This window comes from Eschrichtius robustus, chromosome 3, assembly GCF_028021215.1.
Source record: "Eschrichtius robustus isolate mEscRob2 chromosome 3, mEscRob2.pri, whole genome shotgun sequence".
NCBI lineage: Eukaryota > Metazoa > Chordata > Mammalia > Artiodactyla > Eschrichtiidae > Eschrichtius > Eschrichtius robustus.
Window position 1 is genome coordinate 25,686,155 of NC_090826.1, and position 21,524 is coordinate 25,707,678.

Here is a 21,524-nt window from a genome sequence, read left to right on the forward strand (position 1 = left end):
TCCAGTACCTTCCATATAATAGATGCACACAGCTAGACAGTCCCCTGCCACCAGCCCCAGTAAGGCAATTACCAGACTCAAGCTACTGCTTTCTCCCTGAGGAGTATAACAGGCAAACTCCTATTCGTCTCTCAGAAACCAGCTCTGATGTCATCTCCCATGAAGCCTTCTCTTGACTACCTCCCCTGTCAGGGTTAGTCATCTTCCATCCACCTCTGAACTTGGTATATACTGCTATTGTTATCACACTGTCATAATTTATTGATTCTCCTCTCTGTCTCTCCCACTGATGAGTGGCATCTCTGTATCCCCCAGTGCCCAAGATATAATAGGTGTTCAGAAATGTTTACTGACCTGAGTTAAAATGAGTTCCCAGGAATGGCCCAGCCTCAGTCTTCTATGGAATATTCCTGAAACCCTTTAGCTTCCCTTCCCAACTGGCCTTTTCAAGAGCCAGTTTGCCACTACCTCAATTCAACTGAACTAATCCTAGGTGAATGCCTATCTCGTGCCAGGTGGTGTTAGGCTTTGGGGATTCAGTAATTAACAAGATACACTTCAAATTCAGTACTCCAAAGACGTCAGAACCAGCTCTTCTAACCAGACTTTCCTTGGCTGGAAAAAGAAAAAGCAGGCTTTGTGACCTGCTTTGTGACCCAGTCATTCTCCCTCCCTGGGCCTCTTTTTCCCCAGAAAGAAAGGCCTGACTTGGTATAAAATCTATAATAGATGTATATGTGTTAAATTAAACTCCATATTTCCATTTGCCTAGGCTAAAAACCTTGGAGTAATCCTGATCTTCTCTTTCTTCCACACACCTATCCAAATTTGTCAACAAATCTTGTTGACTTTACCTTCAAATCCAGACTCAACCATGTCTCATCACCTCACCCAGTCTGGTACAAACCATCAATATCTCTTGCTGAGATCACTGCCATAGCGTCCTGGTCTCCCTGATTCCACCCTTGTGCCACTACAGTCTATTCTCACAGGGCAGCTGGAGTGATTCTTTAAAAATGGAAGTTCAGGTGGCTTTCCTGGTGGTATAGTGGTTAAGAATCCACCTGCCAATGCAGAAGACACTGGTTCGAGCCCTGGACCGGGAAGTTCCCACATGCCACGGAGCAACTAAGCCCGTGCGCCTAGAGCCTGTGCTCCACGACAAGAGAAGCCACCGCAATGAGAAGCCCGCACACGGCAATGAAGACCCAATGCAGCCAATAATTAATTAATTATTTATTTTTTTAAAAAAATGGACGTACAAACCCTCCAGTAGCTCCCACCTCATTCAGAGTAAAAGCCACAGGTCCATTCCTTCTCATGTCTATTCCATTCCAAGCCACACTGGCCTCCTTGCTGTTTCTTAAACACACCAGGCATGCTTGTACCTGAGGGCCCTTCCAATGACTTTTCCCCTCTGCCTGGACTGCCCCCTTTCTCCAGATATCTGCATGACTGACTCACTCATTTCCTTCAAGTGTTTGTTCAAAAGTCACCTTCTCAATGAAGCCTACTGACTACCCTGTTTAAAATTGCAACCTCCCATCCCCCTTTCCTGTTTTCCTCCACAGTAATCATTCCCTTCTAACACACTGCAGAATTTACTAATTTTTTTTTCATCCATCTCCTCCCATTTAACTGTAAGCTCTGTATCTATTAATTAAATATCTACTAAATCATTTAATTAACCGACTACTGTTGTCTATTATGTGCCAAAGACTGTGCTAAGTAACGGAGGTACCAGATGATTGAGACATCTTATAGGTCTTATGAGGGAAGAAATCGTAACGGTTACTAGTAGCAGTTCATTTATCGAGTGCTTCCTCTGTGTTAAGTGCTTGCCATATATCATAATAGTAATGACAGCGAACATTAATTAAAGCAGACTCTGAAAAAAACAAAAACAGACTCTGTTCTACATGCATTATTTCACCTTATAGGCCACCAAGGCCTATAAGGTGAATATTACCAGTAAAGAGCAAGAAACAGGATTTCAAGTCTTGGAACTGGCAGAATCAGGAATTGAACTAAGGTGGTGGAAGAAGGATCGGGTCAGATGTGATAAATAACTAGGACTTAGGGTCAGCAATACTAGGTGGAAGACTGGATGTGGGGGTAGAAGGAAATGGGGAAATAACTCCCAGGTTTTGATTGGAGTGGACCTAAGAGCAATAAGGCCAAAGAAAAAAGATGAAAGCCCAACTTGGGACGCGATGAGGTTGAGGCGCCGGAAGACCACTCATGGATGCAGGAACCGAGAGGCTATTCCGGCCCCCTCCCTCGGCCCTGAAGAGGTGCTGTGAGAAGGCACGCTAGGTAAGAGCAGAAGGTGGGTACTTCTCCCTCTCGGGTTTTTCAGCAGCAGCTGCAGGAAAGGCGTGGGGGACCGCGAGACAAAGAGCGCGCGGGACTGCTTTGGTCCGAGCGGCCCCTTTAAGAAGCGCGCCCCCAGCTTCTAGCCCGCCTTGTATGCAAATTTGGCGGCGAGGCGGGAGCGCGCAGCTGATACCAGGGGACTGGGCTGCGGCGGTTAGTCCTCTCCCGGCCGCCGTCGCCTCCGACATATTGCCCGCTGGAGCTGCGGCGGCGAAGCGGAGAGCGCCGGGGGGAGGAGATGGGTGAGCGGCGCGGGTCCAGCTCTGCCCGGGAACGGGCGGGCTCGGGGGTTAGGACGGCCAAGCTGCTAATTGCTCCCCCACGCGGACAGGATCCCGGCGAGGGGAGGGGGAGGGGATGTGGGCGTAGAGGGACCCCGCCCCCTCCTGTCGTTTTGCGGGTGGGGCTTCTGTTGTGGGGGCGGGACATTGGAGCGGTGGGAGGGGCTTCCAAATGCGGTGTCTCCTGGGGGCTTTGGTGAGGACCCACTCCTCTGGGCTAGAGTGGGCCGAGGCTTAGTGGCGGGCGTGGCCTTAGCGCTAAGGGCGGAGCTCCTGATCTGTAGGCCCCGGTGCAGGGGCAAACTTTCTGGGCAGTAGGGGCTTTGTACTGGCGAGGTGGGCCGGGAAGGAGACCCTCCAGACGAAGGGAGCCCACTCTGGAGCCGGGCTTCTTGGCAGAGAGAGCTTTTATTGGCTTGTGGGCGGGTTTTATGAGCTGACAATTGTGTGTAGGCGGGGCTTCTGGGCTGAGGGGCTTTATGTGGGTGCAGAGCTTCTAAACAGAGGAGAGTGGTTGTGGGCAGAGCATCTGGACTGAGGGTGCCTGTGTGGGGTTTTTTAAGCCAGGTACAGTAGTGCATGAACAGAGCTTTGGGGCTGGGAGCTGTTTGGGGCAGAGCTCCCGGACAAGAACTTTTCCGAGACGTGTGGGAAAAGCTTCCAGGCTGAGAAGCTAGGGCAAGGGGTGTGTGTGTGTGTGTGGAGGCTGCTCTGCTGCCATGAGGAGGTATGAACAAGGCTATAACTTTGGCTGGGACTGGGGTGGCGCCTTGGAGCTTTGTTGCAGGACTTTTGTGCAGGGTGGTGCCTGGGAGCTTGGGCTAGACTGCTAAGCCTAGAAAAAGAGGTTGCACGTCCAAGTTTTGGGTTCACAACCACACCATTCTCCCTTGACACGGTGCTCAGGCCCTGGGTCCTGACTGTGAGAGTCCAGGATGCCCACTGAGCTGGATCTTGGGTTCTGGGGAAAAAACTTCACGGGTGCCCATAATTGTAAACCTACAGGGAGTTGTAGTATCTGAAAGGAGCAGTGTACACCAGCGCTAAGAGCGCAGGACCCAGACCCCCAGACTACCTGTGACACAATGTAAACTGAGTTTACCAATCTGTGGAACCTGTCCGGATTCATTACCTCATCAACAGTTATTGAACACTTACTTCATGCTGGGCACTGTGGTAGGAGGAGGGGATACAACAGTGAAAAGGACATATCAGGATAGTGACCTCACTGGCCTTCCATTCCAGTGGGAAAGATAGATAGTAAATATGTTAACAAATGAATAAGATGAAGAGTGAATTGTGAAAAAAAATAGAAATAAGATAGAGAGTTATGGGGGCAGATACTCACAAAATGGCAGGGAATGGCTCTCCAGAGAGTACAGCAAGTGCAGAAGGTAGCAATAAGCTTGGTTTGCTCAAAGAGAGAAAGGCCAGGCTGGCTGAAGCATGGGGGCGAGGCAGAGAATGGTAGGAGATAAGTTGGAAGAGGTGGGCAGGGGCCAGATCATGGGTCTCTGTAACTGAGTGACAAAATGAGAACTGGTAGCCAGTATCATTGCTGTTATCCTTGATATATGCCCTCTGGCTTGAGGATCTACCTTGTGTCGAGCCCTGCAGGAGGACGAAGAGGTCCCAACAGGACATCCTACTGTCGAAATCCACTCTGTGAGCCAGGATCCTCTGGGGGCTCAGGTGGGGGCCACACTTCCAGCGCATCAGTCACCAGTGTCCGTTCCCGCACCAGGTAAACTACTTTCTGTCTCTTGTGCCTCACTGTGGGCTCTCAGGAGCAATCTGGACAAAGCTCTCCCTGACTGGGCTCTAGGGTGTGATACCCCAGATGCCAGATGGGGGCTTAAAGGGTGGGGAGCAGCAGAAAAGTCCCAGAGGGTGGTCAGTGGGACAGATGCAGTGGGACATCTGGAAGGCCTGGATTCCAGTTACAGTTCTGCTTCTGATTTGCTGGTGGCTTGGACAAGTTGTCTCCCCTCTCTGGGCCTCCTTTTCTTCATCTGTAAAATGGACCTAACAATTCTTTCCTTCCTGGGGAATGTTGGAAAGCCTGAATAAACTTATGAATAGGAAGAGGCTCTGTCAGCTCCTTTGTGTGACAGGCCGGATTAGGAGGACTCCATCCTTGCCCTGAGCTGCTTTTCTGGTCCTGCTCCGCAATCCTGTGCCCCAGAAGCGCTTCTTGGTAGGGTTCTCAGGTCAGCTCCTGATGTTGTTCCCTCCCACCCCCAGGAGCAGTTCTGGGACGGGCCTCTCCAGCCCCCCACTGGCCACCCAGACGGTCGTGCCCCTGCAGCACTGCAAGATCCCCGAGCTGCCCGTCCAGGCCAGCATTCTGTTTGAGTTGCAGCTCTTCTTCTGCCAGCTCATAGCCCTCTTCGTCCACTACATCAACATCTACAAGACAGTGTGGTGGTATCCACCCTCCCACCCGCCCTCCCACACCTCCCTGGTAGGTGCCCAGCTAGGACCCGCTGTGTGTGTGTGTGTGTGTGTGTGTGTGTGTGTGTGTGTGTGTGTGTGTGTGTGTGTGTGTGTGTGTGTGTGTGTGTGTGTGTGTGTGTGTGTGTGTGTGTGTGTCATGTTTGGTTTTAGTTTAGCATAGCTTACCCAGAACCCTGTGTGTTTGGCCTCATGCTGGGCATGGAGGTATAAAAAGAACAGGAAACTGATGATTCCTGAACGCTCACCCCTAGTGTGCTCAGCACCGCACTACACAGTGTAATGGTAGCAGAGATGAATCTGACTCAGATTTTGTCTAAAGGAGCACAGAGTCTTAAGTCCTGTGGGGGAGGTGAGCCACAGGCGTACATGGCTATTTCAAGGAGAGGAAAGAGCTCTGTGCAGAAGGAGAGGTGCAGGGGCAGGGACATGGGTGATCAGAGCAAGAGGGCTCACACACCACTCTCTTGTCTCCAGGGACTGTCCCACTTTCCTCCTCTGGGTCCTGTTCTACTCCTCTAGGTATTTTCCTGGTCTGACTCAGCTGGAGGCCTGTGAAGGTCAGAGAGTGGGGACAGTCCTGATGGAAAGGACTGGGCAGGGGGAGGTGGGTATGCGAAAAGCCCGTACATGGGCAGGGGGCCCACGTGACCCCCAGCCTCTGCCCCCTGACAGAATTTCCACCTGATCGACTTCAACTTGCTGATGGTGACCACCATTGTTCTGGGCCGCCGCTTCATTGGGTCCATCGTGAAGGAGGTGATTGGGTCCCAGAGGCTGGCCGGGGAACTCTGGGACTCCCCTTTACCCGTGGGGGTACCAAGGAGGTGTGCCCAGCCCTTCAACCCTGAGGCATTTCCTTGGGGCTCCCTTTGAACTTGGTTGAAGAGTATTACATCCCATCGGCTCTTGGAGTTTCCTGGGCGTCGAGGGAAAGGATTCGCCTTGCCAGGTTCTGCCCAGCCTGCTGCCCCACGTTTCCCCAGGCGGGATGACGGGCCATGCTGGGTGGGATTTGGGCACAGCCCCCATGACCTCCATCCAAGACCCCATCCCGTCCTATCTCGCCCTGACCCAGGCTTCTCAGAGGGGGAAGGTCTCCCTCTTTCGCTCCATCATGCTGTTCCTCACCCGCTTCACCGTTCTCACGGCAACAGGCTGGAGTCTGTGCCGCTCCCTCATCCACCTCTTCAGGACCTACTCCTTCCTGAACCTCCTGTTCCTCTGCTATCCGTGAGTACCCCTCACTCCACCCCCTCACTGCCCAGCACCTGTTCCTGACCTCTGCCCTGAGTGTGGCTGGGCACCGGGCCCCCCTACCCAGTAGACTCACAGGCAGGCAGCAACAGTACCCTCTCACATTGTCTGACAATATCGTCCTGAGATCAGGACGATTAGCTTTCTTTTACAGGAGCAGAAACTGAGATGGCAGGCATAATTTCCCCAAGGTGCCATCAAGGGGGAGGTCAGAAGGGGACTCAGATCTGAGTGTATATCCCACAGCTCCTGAGGGGGGATGCACGGGCTTCGTCTTCCTCTCTCTTCCTTTCCTCTATCTCTGGTTCTTTCTCTTTCTCTGTCTCTTTGCATATCTTAGTGTTTATGTAGTCTCTCGGTGCCTCCCCCAGGTCTGTATGCTTGCAAGCACCTGGGTGCATGCATGTTTCTGTGTGGTGTCTGTGCATGAAGCGTGTGTGTGTGTGTGTGTGTGTATCTTCACATGCATATCTGTATGTCTGTCTGTGTGTCTGCTTTGCTCACTCACTTCCTCCGTCTTGCCAGAACCCAGATTGTTGAGGATGGAAAGACAGTGTCTGGGAGGAGCACAGGCCTGCCCCTTTCTGGACTAGAATTGGGGAGAGCTTTGGCAAGATGTCCACTCTGGCTGTTTCTGGGGCAGGCTGCTGGCTGCCTGGGCATTAACAGTCATTTCCCAACCCCTGGGCTTTCTGAGTCATGAACTTCCTCAGTCTGGGTCACCTCTGTTCCCTGGGAAGCTTCAGAGCTGGGCACTCGTCTCTCCCCTGTGTGATCAAAAGGTCACTGTCATGGTAGGAGCCCAATCACACTTGCTTTAGTTATAACTAGTTTTTAATTATAAGAGTGATACATGTGTCATGTAACGATATTAAACTTTACAGAAGCTTTTAACATAGAAAATGGAAGTCCCACATAATCTCAGTTCTCCAGAAAACCATTATCTTGCAGCATGTCCTTCTAAATTTTTTCTGTGCAAGTACCCACACATATACATTTTTTAAAAACAGAAATAGGGGGGCTTCCCTGGTGGCGCAGTTGTTGAGAATCTGCCTGCTAATGCGGGGGACACGGGTTCGAGCCCTGGTCTGGGAAGATCCCACATGCCGCGGAGCAACTGGGCCCATGAGCCACAACTACTGAGCCTGCGTGTCTGGAGCCTGTGCTCCGTAACAAGAGAGGCCGCAATAGTGAGAAGCCCGCGCACCACGACAAAGAGTGGCCCCCGCTTGCCACAACTAGAGAAAGCCCTCGCACAGAAACGAAGACCCAACACAGTCAAAAATAAATAAATAAATAAATTTTTAAAAAAAACCAACAGAAATAGGGTTAATCTCTATGCATGACAATGTATAATTTATTACATGTTCACATAGTCATATAACTTGGATATTTTCCCATGGCAGTATATATGGGTCTGCCTCAGTTGTTTAAATGGCCTCATAGTATTCCATTGAATAGACTTTTCACAATTTGTTCTGTTTGTCTTCTGTTGGTGGACTTTTGAGTTGTTTCTAGCTTTTCCCTATTGGAAACAATGAGGCAGGGAACATTCTTTTGCATACATCTTTGCACGCTTGTCCAATATTTCTGTACAACAGATTCCCAGAAGTAGAATTATTGCACCAAAAGGTATGTTTTACATTTTTGATAGATATTAACAAATGGCCCTCCAAGATTGTACTGATTAGAAATGTCAGCAGTTGCCTTAATTTGACACTTTCTGGTTACTACTCAGACATCACCCAGTGTTCATATTTTGCTTTATTTTATATTATTTAATCTTTAAATTTTTATTAATATAAGACAAGGATATCATAAAAAAATCAAATTCAATAGTGCTAAAAAACTTGATGGGAATTCTCTGGTGGTCCAATGGTTAGGACTCCGTGCTTTCACTGCTGAGGGTGCAGGTTCGATCCCTAGTCAGGGATCTAAGATCCCACAAGGTGTGATGTGGCCAAAAGAAAAAAAAAAAAGCTTATGATGAGAAACAGCCTTTAACCCCACCCTCCAGATTTTTAGTGCCACTTCTCAAAAGCAACCTCTTTTACTGTTTCTGGTTTTAAGTGTTCTCTGAGTTACCTCCATAATTCTAATATCCTTATGCTTTTGTTTATTTCTTTACACATTTATTTATTGATTTTATAATTGGGTAATAGGTTCACATCATTAAAACTGAAAAACAGATAAAAGAATGTAGAATGAAAAATTCTTCCCTTGACTCCTGTCTCCCAGCTACCCAGTTTCCCTTCCACTCTTAGAAGGAAGGGAACCTAACCACCGCAAGAGGTAACCACCATGTTTCTGGTTTCTTGTATATCCTGGAAATGAATGTTCTGTGCATATACAAGCATACCACACGCACACACGCACACACGCACACATGCACATGTACATTGATTCCCTGCATTGACAGATGAAGATTTACTTCACCTTCCACCTGTACTGTTCCTAGTATTTGATAATTGTTATTATTTTTAGTTTTCTGTTGGGCCTCTTTTTCAATAATATGAGTATGCCTATGTTTTTTATTGCATCAACAATAGTCAGTGTCTTAATCCCTTTTATGTAAGAACATAATATTAGGAGCCCTATCCATCGGCTTTTCCTCCCCTCTTCCTCCTATCACTTCCTGGCAGCTGTACTCTTATATTGTCATGCTTGACATTCACATTCTCCTATATAGCCACATTTAAGTCTTCCATTCTTTGTCAAAGGCTAATTCTAAAAATTAAAAACCCATAAGTGGCCTTGATATTATTATGAGTGTGAAAATATTATTCACTGCAGGACTGAGTAGTGTGCATAGATGATATTCCTTCTCTATATTTACCGAATTATAATCTTGGGCCTCTTAAAAAAAGAATGTTCCTAGTGTCAAGGTCAAATGGTTTCTCTTTTCTTATATTCCATCAGTTGCTTAAAACCATGCCACATTTTAGTTTGCTTCATATTTAGATTGTAACTTTCTTATACAGCTTTTTATTTTTCTTGGAGTTTCTAATTGCCTTTCTTTTTTCTTGTTGACAAAAGAATGATGGGCCTTCAACATATCCTCAAGTTTATCCAGCCTGTCAATCATACTACCTGTTGCCTGGAGTCCAGTTTCCCCCCAAAGACATCCCTCCTGGAGCCCTCCATCCTCCTGCTCCAGTCTGGCGTGGTTGCTCTTTAAGCCTGCTATACAGCTCTCAGCCTGGGGCTTTCTTTCACTGCCCTCCTGGGTTGGATCCACTGTTTCTTGGATCCCATGTCTTCCTCTTTCTTGGTTTTCTTCCCTATTTTGCTGGAGTGCATTATGAGGTAATTTTCTTAACGGGTATGTGGGAGGTATATACAGTCTTAGTCCTTGCATGTCTGAAAATGTCTTTATTCTGCCCTCATACTTGATTGATGGTTTGGCCAAATGTCAATTTCTAAGTTCAAGTTCATATTCTCTCAGAATTTTGAAGATGTTGCTCCATTGTCTCTAGCATCCAATGTTTCTAATGAGAAGTCTGATGCTAGTTTGATTCCAGTTACTTTGTAGATGACTTGTTCTTTCCTTTCTGAAAGCTTTTGGGAGTATTCTGTTTATCTTTTGATTATTTGAAATTTCACAAGAATGTGTCTGATATGGAACTTTTGTCATTCATCTTATCAGTACTCTAGGACTTTTTTAACCTGGAGATTTGTGTATTTCTTCAGGTCAGGGAAATTTTCTTCTATTATTTCTTTGATAATATCTTCCCTTTCATTTTTTCTGTTCTCTCTGGGACTTCTCCGCATCGGATGGTAGACCTCATAGATTGGTCATCTGTTTCTCTTATATTTTTCCTCATACTTTTCATCTTTCTCCCTTTCTTCCTCTCCATCCCTCCCTCCCTCCCTCCCTCCCTCCCCTCTTTCTTTCTCTCTCTGACTCTGTCTCTCTCTTTCTCTCTCTTTTTCTCTCTCTTTCTTTTTACTTTGTCTTTAGGGGGATTTTCTCAACTTCATCTTCCAGCTTTTTTATTGAGATTTTTTTCAGCAATCATATTTTTCATCTCTAAGTCCTCTTTCTTGATTTCTGATTGTTCTTTTCTCACAGCATTCTGTTCTTGTTTTAAAAATCTCTTATGTTCCCTCAATGTTGTCTTTCCACCGGGTCAGTTTTTCTGTTTCATGCTGCTAGTTTTCTAAGTGTAGTTAGTTTCTTTGGTTGTCTGTTTACATTTAAGAGTGGAGGACTGAGTGGCTTGGAATGCATTTTCTCTCCCTCTGCCATTGTATATGTGAATGGGAGTTTTGACTGGGAATTCTAAGTATGTGGGCAGGGCACACTGACTGGTAGACTTTGCTTTAGGAAGAGTGAGTGTGGTGCTAATTGTCAGGCTGTGGGCACCCATAGACCAGAAAGGGGAGGGGGGTATTACTCTAGGGTGCCCCCATTAGAGACCTCGGTTCTCCTCAGTTTATTCAGTTTCTTTAGAGAAGAATCTTTCAGGGCAGATTGTGTCAGGTTTGTAGGAGAATAAAGGGAGTGACTCATAAATGAATACGGATCTGTGTTTAATCCCATTTGTTCAGCCCTGCTTCTCACTTCTACCCTCTATCAAATGTGCCCACTTCAAGCCAGTCTCTCTTGGGTCACTCTGGGCAGATAAGCTCCTACCCCCATTGTAACCCTCTCATGGCACATTCTAGACCTACGCTATCCAGTTTAGTAACTTCTAGCTGCCTATTGTTACTGAACATTTGAAATAGGCTAATTTTAACTGAAATGTGCTGTTAGTGTAAAACGTACACTGGATTCTGAAGACTTAGTACAAAAAAAGAAAGTAAAATATCTCATTCATAAATAATGATTATATATTGAAACGATAATATTGTGCTTATATTGGGTTAAGTAAAATAGAGTATTAAAATTGATTTCTTCTTTTTTTTAATGCGGCTACCAGAAAATTTTAAATTACCTGTGTGACTCTCATCTTTCTATTGGACAGCGCTGCTCTAGATGCTGACCTCCTCATCTGTCAACATGTTTCCATCTGCTATCTAAATTTGTCAGAATCACTTATGTACTGATAACCCCCACTCCCATTCTCTTTGCTGATATGGATTTATTTTCTACTTTTATTTATTTACTTTCTACATTGATACTGTCACATCTAGGATGGAGAGGATGAAAGAGGATCTGCCATCTTGCACGTGAAGTTGTTTCTAACTGGTGACCTGTCAGAGCAGCTACTTGCTGTTACCAAATAGTTTAATTGTATTGGCAGTCCTTCTTAGTGGCAAAGCCAAGAAGATTCTTGAGTACTTGTCCTTAAGGTTGAGTCTGAAGCCCTTGTATGTTCATGTAGGTGCCCCACGCCCTCATTCCCACCGAGTGCCCTGAAGAGTGTTTTGGGAATCCCATTTCAGTGTTCTTTTCTGTCACACAGAATCATTGACCTCTTTCCTTTCTAAACAAAATTGTATTGATCTTCTACTTTGGGCCAGACACCATGCTGGGCATTGTTGCAAAGATTAAAAGAGAGTATTTATAAAAACACTAGCATAATGCCTGACTGAGCATAGAGAATCAGTACAAGCTAGGTAACTTAAGGCAAGTTAAGGAAACTGAGGCTCTTAGAGATTATATAACTTGCCCTAAATCACAGCATTAGTAAGTGGCAGAGCTGGGATTTTAATCCTAGCCTATTTGACCCCAAAGTTTATGCTATTGACCAGAATTCTCTAAGTTATCTTACTTGAACCTTACCCTAGGAGAAGTGGAAGCATTCCCATTTTATAGGCCAGAAAGCAAAAACCCAAAGAGGCTAATTATATGAGTGCCCAAGAACACTCATATATCCCTTCCTGGAAGTTCAGAATAAAGAAAGAGAACATTACTATAGATAAGAAAATGTAACATTCTCACTGGCTCTGGCTCCTGGCAGCAGCCCAGGGACTCTTCTGGAGCTATGTCTGAGGGCCTGGGGAAATTGAGAGGCCCTAAGCTAAAACAAGGAATGCCTGTCAAGAGCAGCTATCATGACGTTCCATGTACTGTGCTTGGCACTTACCCACTTTAGAAGGTTTTTTGTTTTTTTTTTTTTAATTAATTAATTTATTTATTTATTTTTGGCTGTGTTGGGTCTTTTGTTTCTGTGCGAGGGCTTTCTCTAGTTGCGGCAAGCAGGGGCCACTCTTCATCGTGGTGCGCGGGCCTCTCACTATCGCAGCCTCTCTTGTTGCGGAGCACAGGCTCCAGTCGCGCAGGCTCAGTAGTTGTGGCTCATGGGCCTAGTTGCTCCGCGGCATGTGGGATCTTCCCAGACCAGGGCTCGAACCCTTGTCCCCTGCATTGGCAGGCAGATTCTCAACCACTGTGCCACCAGGGAAGCCCACTTACCCACTTTAATGATCTACTCTTCTGGGCTATGGGTCTGTCTAGTTTTCTCCTTAAATGATATCAGCCACACACTCCATCTCTTAATTAGCTCCAGCCCTGACCTAGGGGTACTCCTCAGGGGAAGTGGTTTGTACTGTTCAAGGGCCCATTTCAGTGCCTGGCACATGATAGACACACAATAAATATTGTTCCTGAACTGTCCTCCTCTGCAAGCTAAAGAGCTGCCCCCATGTGCACCCATGACAATGTCTACCTCTCCTTTGTGGTACCATGTATATTTTCAATTAATGAATTACTTGTAGTATTTGTGGAGTATCTGTCATGATCACCGGTACCAGACAGTTCTGGATTTTAATCCCAGCTCTATTACTTCCTTACTAGTTGTGTGACCTTTCAGAATCCACTCCATCTATCTGAGTCAAAGCTTCCTCAGCTGAAAAGGGCACAAACTAACAGTACCTAACACAGAGTTAGGAGAAACAAAAGAAGAGAATGCATGTAAAGCACTTAGTACAGTATCTGGAGCACAGGTTGTGCCCAGTGAATGTGGACTGTTATGATTACTGCTGGGCAGCAATAGTCTGTGAGGGCCGGGACTCGTGTCTTGCTTCCTACTGTATACCTGCCGCTCAGCACAATGCTTGGCACATACTTAGTGCTAATACATGGTTTGAATGACTGATCATTGTCTGGGAGGCTGGATGGCTAGAGGGACCGGTAGAGTCTCCCCTCTGAACAGCCAGGAGAGCTAAAGCCCAGGAGGAAAGAAGATTCCCTTGGTGGTTAAGAGTTGGGATCCTGGCCCTTGGGCAGGCCTGCCCTCACCACTGTCTTCCCCAGCAGGTTTGGGATGTACATTCCGTTCCTGCAGCTGAACTGTGACCTCCGCAAGACAAACCTCTTAAGCCACATGGCCTCCATGGGTCCCCGGGAGGCGGTCAGTGGCCTGGCACGGAGCCGGGACTACCTGCTGACACTGCGGGAGACGTGGAAGCAGCACACGCGGCAGCTGTACGGCCCGGACGCCATGCCCACCCACGCCTGCTGCCTGTCGCCCAGCCTCATCCGCAGTGAGGTGGAGTTCCTCAAGATGGACTTCAACTGGCGCATGAAGGAGGTGCTGGTCAGCTCCATGCTGAGCGCCTATTATGTGGCCTTTGTGCCTGTTTGGTTCGTGAAGGTGCGTAGCTTGACCCAGGGAGGGAAGGGGCCTCACCCTGCTGCCTGCCCCCCAGGAGCCCTCTTGCTCGCATAAATAACTCTGCTGCTCTTGATGAGATTCCCATATGTGCTCTTGAGGGCCAGAGTGACTACTGCCTTCATTTTAGAGTGGAAAAAACAAGGCTCACTGAATGGATGTGGCCCGCACGAGGTCACCCAGCCAGCAAGGGGGACGTGGCGTTGTTGTTTGTAATACTTGGTAACGGAAGACAGTGACTTGGTGTTTCAGTGTGGTGGTTTTGGCACAGGCACGTCACAATTAAGTTTGAAAGGCAGGACTCATCCAGATCTGAGTGACTCCAAAGGCCTGTGTGCTCTCTCTGGCTTGTATGGCCATGTGGGAGGGTACCTCCCCAGCTGGCTTGACACATTTCTCTGAGGATGGGCTGCACTGAATGATTGGGGGTTGAGAGGACTTCATGTCCTTTGGGCACCTACAACCTGCTAGAGCTTTGATGAGTATTATAATCCTCCTCACGCCTCTCAGAGGTGGTTACTCTTATCCTCATTTAACAGATGAGGAAGCTAGCCCAGAGAAGTGAAATGACTTGCCCGAGGTCACATAGTGACTAAGCAGCAGAGCCAAGATTTGAACTCATTTCCGTTGAACCCCAGAGCCTGTTCTCTGGCTCAGACTGGGAACAATTTTTCTTTGTAGAAAACTGAGTAGTGGTCATAGGGTTTAAGCCCATGGTTAAGCCACCTTTGTTAGGTGTTCAGTCCTTCGTCTCAGGCCACCCCGAGGTCTCTCTAGGGCTGTCTTGATCTCCGAGACAGGTGGGATCAGGGATGGGGGAGGGAGTGAGGCCATTATGGGTGTCCAAGGTCTCACCCACCTCCCGCTGCCCCCAGAACACACATTACTATGACAAGCGCTGGTCCTGCGAGCTCTTCCTGCTGGTGTCCATCAGCACCTCGGTGATCCTCATGCAGCACCTGCTGCCTGCCAGCTACTGCGACCTGCTGCATAAGGCCGCTGCCCACCTGGGCTGCTGGCAGAAGGTGGACCCAGCACTGTGCTCCAACGTACTGCAGCACCCGTGAGTCTGCCCTTCTCTGCTCGACCCCAGCCCCCCCCTGGTCAGTGTCTGGAGTCACTCACCTCCCTGCTCATCAACTCATTCATTCAGTCAGCAAATAGTTATTGAGCAATGTCTTGTATGCTAGGCCTTGTGGCCAGAGTGGGATATGGCAGGGCCCAGGAAGGACATGTCTCCTGTCCTTGGGTAACTTGCAGTGTCTTGAAGATGGGAGAAAGGCAAGTGGTAAATTCATAGACTCATTGACTTTCTCATTCACTGACTTAGTTACTTGCTCATTGGCTGATTTGCTCATGCATTCACTCATTGCTTCCCTCCTTCCACTCACTCATCCATCCAGTCATTGGCTCATCTGCTCTTTCAGAAAGCATTTACTTCTACCTAAGCTGTCCCAGGCCTGGTGCTGTGTATTGGACAAAGGAGCTTGGACTTTGACCTATAGGCAGAGGGGAGCTATGGAGGGTTTTGAACAGTGGAGGGATCCATTCCAAGGTGTGCCTTAGAAACATCAGTCTGGTAACAGGGTATGGTACTGTGTTAGTTGATAACATACCCTGGCCAGGGAAGAAAAGCCACAGGGAGGAAATGGCTAAGACGAGACCCCTTGAGGAGTTCACAGTCCGGTGCGGGTGATAGCCATGTACACAAAGAGTTAGGATGAGTGGGGTGAAAGAGGCCCAGCTGCAGGATGGCATTGCACTCAGAGCAGAGGCAGAAGTCACCCTGCTCAGGAGCCCTGAGGGGCTGGGCTGTCCTCCCCTCAGCCTGACCCATCCTTCTTGGTGCCTAGCATTTCTACAGCCCTTCATCACCGTCTTTTTACCCTGGTTATGCTAATTTCCTGCCTGTATTCCCCCATTAGACTGGAAGCTCCTCAAGGCTGGGACCAGCTCTGAATCACATCTGAGTCTTGGGCCCAGCACAAGGCCCAGCCGAGAAGAGGCCCCTAGGACAGGTTTGTAGAGGTAGGCCCACAGAGATGCAAAGGGAGGCCGCAGAGGCCAAGCCTCCTGATGTTGGCCCTCCATGCCAGTCAGGGTCCCCCTCAGGCTCTGTCCAGGTGGTCCAGAGAGGGGATGGATATTGCCAAATGGGCTGAAGTGGGGCTTGGCTTAGCCTAAGGCTCTGAGGGGAGGGGGGAGTAGAAAGAGAGTACATGGCTGAATATGAGGATAAACCTGCCCATGGCTCACCATCGTCCGCAGGTAAGATCCAGGCTCCTTCACGTGGCTTCCCATGATGAACTGGCTCCTACCAGCCTTTCTGCTCCGTCTCTTCCCATGCCCCAACTCATACTCTGCTCTAGCCAGACCCAGCCTCTTCGGATCCTCCAATTCTGTATGTTCTTTTTTTTTTTTTTTTTTTTTTGGCTGCATTGGGTCTTCGTTGCTGTGCACGGGCTTTCTCTAGTTGTGGCGAGTGGGGGCTGCTCTTTGTTGCAGTGCGCGGGCTTCCCATTACAGTGGTTTCTCTTGTTGCGGAGCATAGGCTTTAAGCGCATGGGCTTCAGTAGTTGTGGCTCGCGGGCTCTAGAGCGCAGGCTCAGTAGTTGTGGCGCATGGGCTCAGTAGTTGTGGCGCACGGGCTTAGCTGCTCCGCGGCATGTGGGATCTTCCCTGCCCAGGGATTGAACCCGAGTCCCCTGCATTGACAGGCGGATTCTTAACCACTGCGCCACCAGGACGTCCCTGTATGTACTTTTGTATCTAGGTTTTTGCCTATGATGCATGTTTTGCATGGAATGACCTTTCCAACTTTCTTTTCCTGTTTAATTCCTATTCATCCTTTAGCACTTTGCGTCCTCCAGGAACACTTTCCTGACCACCCAGGATAGGTTCAGTGTCCCTGCCCTGCCTGTACTCCCCCTCTGCTGTGTTTGCTTAGTTACTTGCCTGTCATTCCAAGACTAAAGCTCCTGGAGGTCAGGGTCCTTGTCTGTCGAGCACTCGGCCATCTCCTCACTCCTGGCAAAATGCCTGGCTTGTGATGGGTCCAACAGCAAATTTTTTGTGTTTTTTGTATGTAAGCTTTTTTTAAGGTAAAATTTCCATACAGTGAAATTAACAGATCTTGAAATTTCCATACAGTGAAATTAACAGATCTTCCCCCATCAAGATACAGAACATTTCCAGCCCCTCAGAAAATTTCCTTATGGCCCTTCCCAGTGACCCCCTCCCCCTGGCAACCATCTTTTCATTTCATTTCACCGTAGGTTAGTTTTGCCTATTCTACAGCTTCATGTAAATTAAATCATACAGTAGACATTCTTCTTGGGTCCAGCTTCTTTCATTCAGCATATTGTTTGTGAGGTTCATCCATGTTGTTGCATATGACATGGTAACTGTTTCTTAAATGAAGGAATCAACAGGACAGGAGCATGAGATTGAGCTTCTTGCGGACAGTGATTCTCAGTCCTCTGGCCCAGGACCCTTAGAGTTCCTGGGAGATCTCAGAGAACAATGGGAGAAAATTCACTGGTCCCACAACCTTATTCACGTGCTCTCTGGGGCGTCTCTGTGCCAGGCCTTGTGGCATGCTCCGAGGACACAGAAATGAACTGGACACCATCCCTTCCCCTTCAGTGCTCCCAGACTAGTGAGGGATACAGGGAAATAAATAAGTGACAACACATTGGGGAAAGTGGACCAGTAGCAGGAGATTCAGGGAGCATTTAAAAGATGCTGAACTCTGTGGGATAAGGCATCTGGAAGAGCAGTCCAGCTGGAGCGAGCATCTTATGCAGAGACAGGAGCAGTCAGGTGTGCTGGAGGAACTAGAGGCAGTTTTGGGTGGCTTGAGCAGGCGCTGTGCGGTGGGGGTCATGGAAGGCCACACTGGGACTCGGAGGCCGTAACACATCGTTGGGGACTTGACTCCAGGGGCACCGGAAAGCCTTCAAAGGGTTTTGAGGAGAGACTAGTCAGGCTCGGCTTGGTGTTTTACAAAGACCACTCGGGCAGCTGTGTGGTGGACTGCTGGGAGGCTAGAGGTGAGACTGATGGGAGCCCAGATGAAGAAAATGACCCCTGGGAGGGAAAAGGGTTTTCTCCAAATCCCTCAGAGACATGAATGTCAGCCCTAAACCTTCCGACTCCCAGTGCAGTGAATTTCTTACAGTTCTTACCCATTTTACGCAAAAGGCAACTAAGACCCAGAAAAGGAAAGTCACTGTGTCTAAGTGATAGAAATGGGAGTAGAGCCCTGGTGGTCACCCCATGCCCAGTCTTCTCGCATCCCCTTGTGTGGGTGAGCTGGGCATAAGGGGGTTCTGTCGGGCTGTGCCTCCAGGTGGACTGAAGAATGCATGTGGCCACAGGGTGTGCTGGTGAAGCACAGCAAGAACGTCTACAAAGCAGTGGGCCACTACAATGTGGCCATCCCCTCCGACGTCTCCCACTTCCGGTTCCACGTGAGTCTCCTCCCCTGGGAAGGAGGGGTGGGGCCTGATCTAGAGGGCAGGAGGATCAGCTAGGCAGGAAGGTGATGTCATAGCAAGAGGCGGCTATTTTCAATATTTCCCAAATCCAAAAGAAGACAATGCACATGTGCAGCCCAAGGACAGCCATACAAATGATCCCTTCATAACTGTAGCTCACTTGGTACCAGATCTTTGAAAACATTGGGTGGAGGTAGAAAAGATGATACAACAGAAGGAGGGGTTCTTGGTGGTGAAAATAATTACACTCGTCATTCCTTATTGTGTGCCAGGCACTGTGGTAAACACTTCCCATGCACCCTCCCATTCAGTCTTCACCAGAACCTTGTGTATGAAAGAAATACCAGGGCTGTCCTGGTTTTCAGGTACTGAAATCAGCTTAGAGAGTTTAACTTGTTCTAAGGGTGCCTTACTGGGAAACTTGGGAACTAATGGTAATGGCTCATGGACTCAGTACTACGGAAAGGGCTGCTCAAAATCATCTGGGCTGGTGGTCTCCATTTTATTTACTTATTTTACTGTCAAAATCCTTTTTTCCAACTCAGTCAAACTAAAGTTCAGTATATAGGACCTCATGGCGCTGCTCTGTTTGAAAGGGTTGGAACTCCCCTCACTTCCTGCTTACCACTACGGTAGCCCCTAAAAGACCTCCTGGAACCTGGGGCTCTGAGGAACACAGTTTGAGAAATCATTGATCTGGGCTAACCTCTTCTTTTCCCAGTAGAGAAACCTGAGGTTCAGACAGGGAAGGGACTTGCCCAAGGTCCTGCAGCCTGTCAGGTGCAGAGCTGAGCCTGGCGTGCTGGTCTCTCGGACTCCTGTTTCCTGGCACTTGTCCTGCCATCCTATAATCAGCTCTTGAGGTTTAGGTACCTTGGCCCCTGCAGAATCAAGATCCCTGGACAGCGATCATTCTTTTAAACTGACCAGAAAATTTTTCTTAGTCTCTACACTCTACCTTGCCCTGTAGACACCAGGTAAGAGTGATGTGTCTCCGTGTCCCCTGGAAGCTTCCGGCCTAGCGGGGGATGCTACACATGAAGTAGTAAATGACTCAGGCTGTAGAGTCTATAATAACTTTCCATGCCTCTGTCATAAGATTCTACTTTGTTCAGGCCTGACAGTACCCAGGAAGTCACATATAATAAGGTGTTGGTTTTCGACCAGCAAAAGTTTGAGAGAACAAGCAGGACCTCTCAAGAAAAGCTTCTGGGAGGAGGTGGAAGTTGATCCGGATCTTTTTTTTTTTTTTTTGATCCGGATCTTAAACAGCTTCTGTGGGAAGCAGTAGTCTTGACAGAAGGAACACCACAAACAAAGGCAGAGAGATGGGAAGGTCCACGCCCAACCCTACGAAGTCTTCCTCCCCACCCAAGTCTGCATGGGGCCCAAGAGCTTGACCCCTTCACTGGCCTACCCAGAACCCCCTTCCAAGAGGCAGGTTTCTGGAGCCCACTTTCCAGTCCATGCCTACTCTTTCCTGGGCAGTTCTTTTTCAGCAAACCCCTGCGGATCCTCAACATCCTTTTGCTGCTGGAGGGCGCTGTCATCGTCTACCAGCTCTACTCCTTAATGTCCTCTGATAAGTGGCACCAGACCATCTCACTGGCACTCATCCTCTTCAGCAACTACTACGCCTTCTTCAAGCTGCTGCGAGACCGCCTGGTATTGGGCAAGGCCTACTCGTACTCGGTCAACCCCCAGAGGGACCTAGACCACCGGTTCTCCTGAGCCCCAGGGCGACCCAGGGACAGCATCCAGGCTTCAGCCAGGGGCTCCCTGGGAAGCGGCTGTGGGAGAGGGATGGGTGAGGGGCAAAAAAAAAACAAAAACAGACAAAAAAAAATCCACCAGAGCTTTGTATTTTTGTTACATACTGTTTCTTTCTTTGATAATTGATGTGATTATGAGGAGAAAAAAAAAGTCCTATTTTTATACTCCCAATAAGCCTGTGTCCTGTATTTCTTTCTCCTTTTCTTGCCTGTCAGGCAGAGAGCAGAGGTGTGGGATTCTTGGCCAGGACACCCCATGCGTGGCTTCTGGGGCCCCTGTGAGCTCTGCCTTCTCCGGTGGAGAAAAGATGAGACCCCCGAGGTCACCGGAGCATGGTAGCTGCTGCTGGCTGAATGCTCGCTGTGTGCCAGAGGCTGCTCTACGTGTATTACAGGCCTTGTCTTAATCCAGTTTTTATGACAACCCTAGGAGGTAGGTGCTGTCACTCCTATAGATGAAAACAGGAGCTCAGGGAGCTATCTATCATGACTTGCCCAAGGTAACACAGCTAGGAAGTGGTAGCGCTGGGTCCCAAAACCCTCTGAAAGATGACACTACTATCCCAGCAGAATGTGATGTACTGATTCCCAGCACACAGTCACTGAGACCCTGCTCTGTGTCAGATGCTGTGGTAGATGGTGAAGATGCCAAGACACAGAAACAAGTCACTACGCTGGGAGGGGTATAACAGTTACAAGGTACAGAATAGCACAGGGGAGAGAACATTTAATGCTCTCTGGACTTCTTGGAGGAGGGGATAGTCTGAGATGTATCGGCCACTTCCTAGGTGGACAAGAGGGGGTAAAGGCGCTTCAAGCCGAGCAGTAGCATTCTGGGGTATTTGGGGAAGGTAAGCAGAAAGTGGTTCCTAGAGCAAGAAAGATAAGGAAAGTTGGGGGGAGATGGGCTGGATCTGGAAAGGTCTGCAGGGACTGGATCAGGGAGGACCCATGGCTCTAGGCTAGAGAGGGTGTGTGAGCAAGGCCAAGGGCTTGAATGGAAACAAAGCCGCTTGGAAGGCCACCTGGCTCCTGTGGAGCATAGGATGGTGGGCTCAGGGGCTGGCAGGAGAGGAGACATGGTCATAGCCATTCATCTAGTCTGCCCGTGTCCCCTGAGCCCTTGTTTGGCTACAAGTTATGCAGATGCTCCAATGGTGGTGTACAGGAGGCAGACACAGCAGCAAATGTTTGTGGTACCTCTGCTGAGGCAGGCATTGTGCCAGGCACTGGGACAGAAAGATGAGGAAGATACTGTCCCTTCATAGACAAGCAGGAGAGAGAGACACCTTGTGAACAACTTAGATTGCCAAGTGCTGAGGAAAA

General features: G+C 48.5%; 1 protein-coding gene across 4 annotated transcripts; it reads left to right on the forward strand.

Moving 5' to 3' along the window:
• Positions 1-2,517: 2,517 nt before the first annotated feature.
• On the forward strand, positions 2,518-20,333 carry TMEM39B (transmembrane protein 39B). 4 transcript variants are annotated; one of them, XM_068539385.1, is made up of 9 exons: positions 2,518-2,618; positions 4,275-4,401; positions 4,902-5,121; positions 5,787-5,870; positions 6,190-6,344; positions 13,573-13,909; positions 14,803-14,990; positions 18,279-18,399; positions 19,915-20,333. In XM_068539385.1, exons 1-9 carry the CDS (start codon positions 2,615-2,617, stop codon positions 20,155-20,157), a joined length of 1,479 nt encoding a protein of 492 aa, XP_068395486.1. In that variant the 5' UTR covers positions 2,518-2,614; the 3' UTR covers positions 20,158-20,333. The 4 variants fall into 4 exon arrangements, with proteins under 4 accessions (XP_068395486.1, XP_068395485.1, XP_068395487.1 ...); XM_068539384.1 differs by lacking the exon at positions 2,518-2,618 and having other exon boundaries at positions 3,471-4,401; XM_068539386.1 differs by lacking the exons at positions 2,518-2,618; positions 4,275-4,401 and adding an exon at positions 5,589-5,671 and having other exon boundaries at positions 5,040-5,121.
• The last annotated feature ends 1,191 nt before the right edge of the window (positions 20,334-21,524 follow it).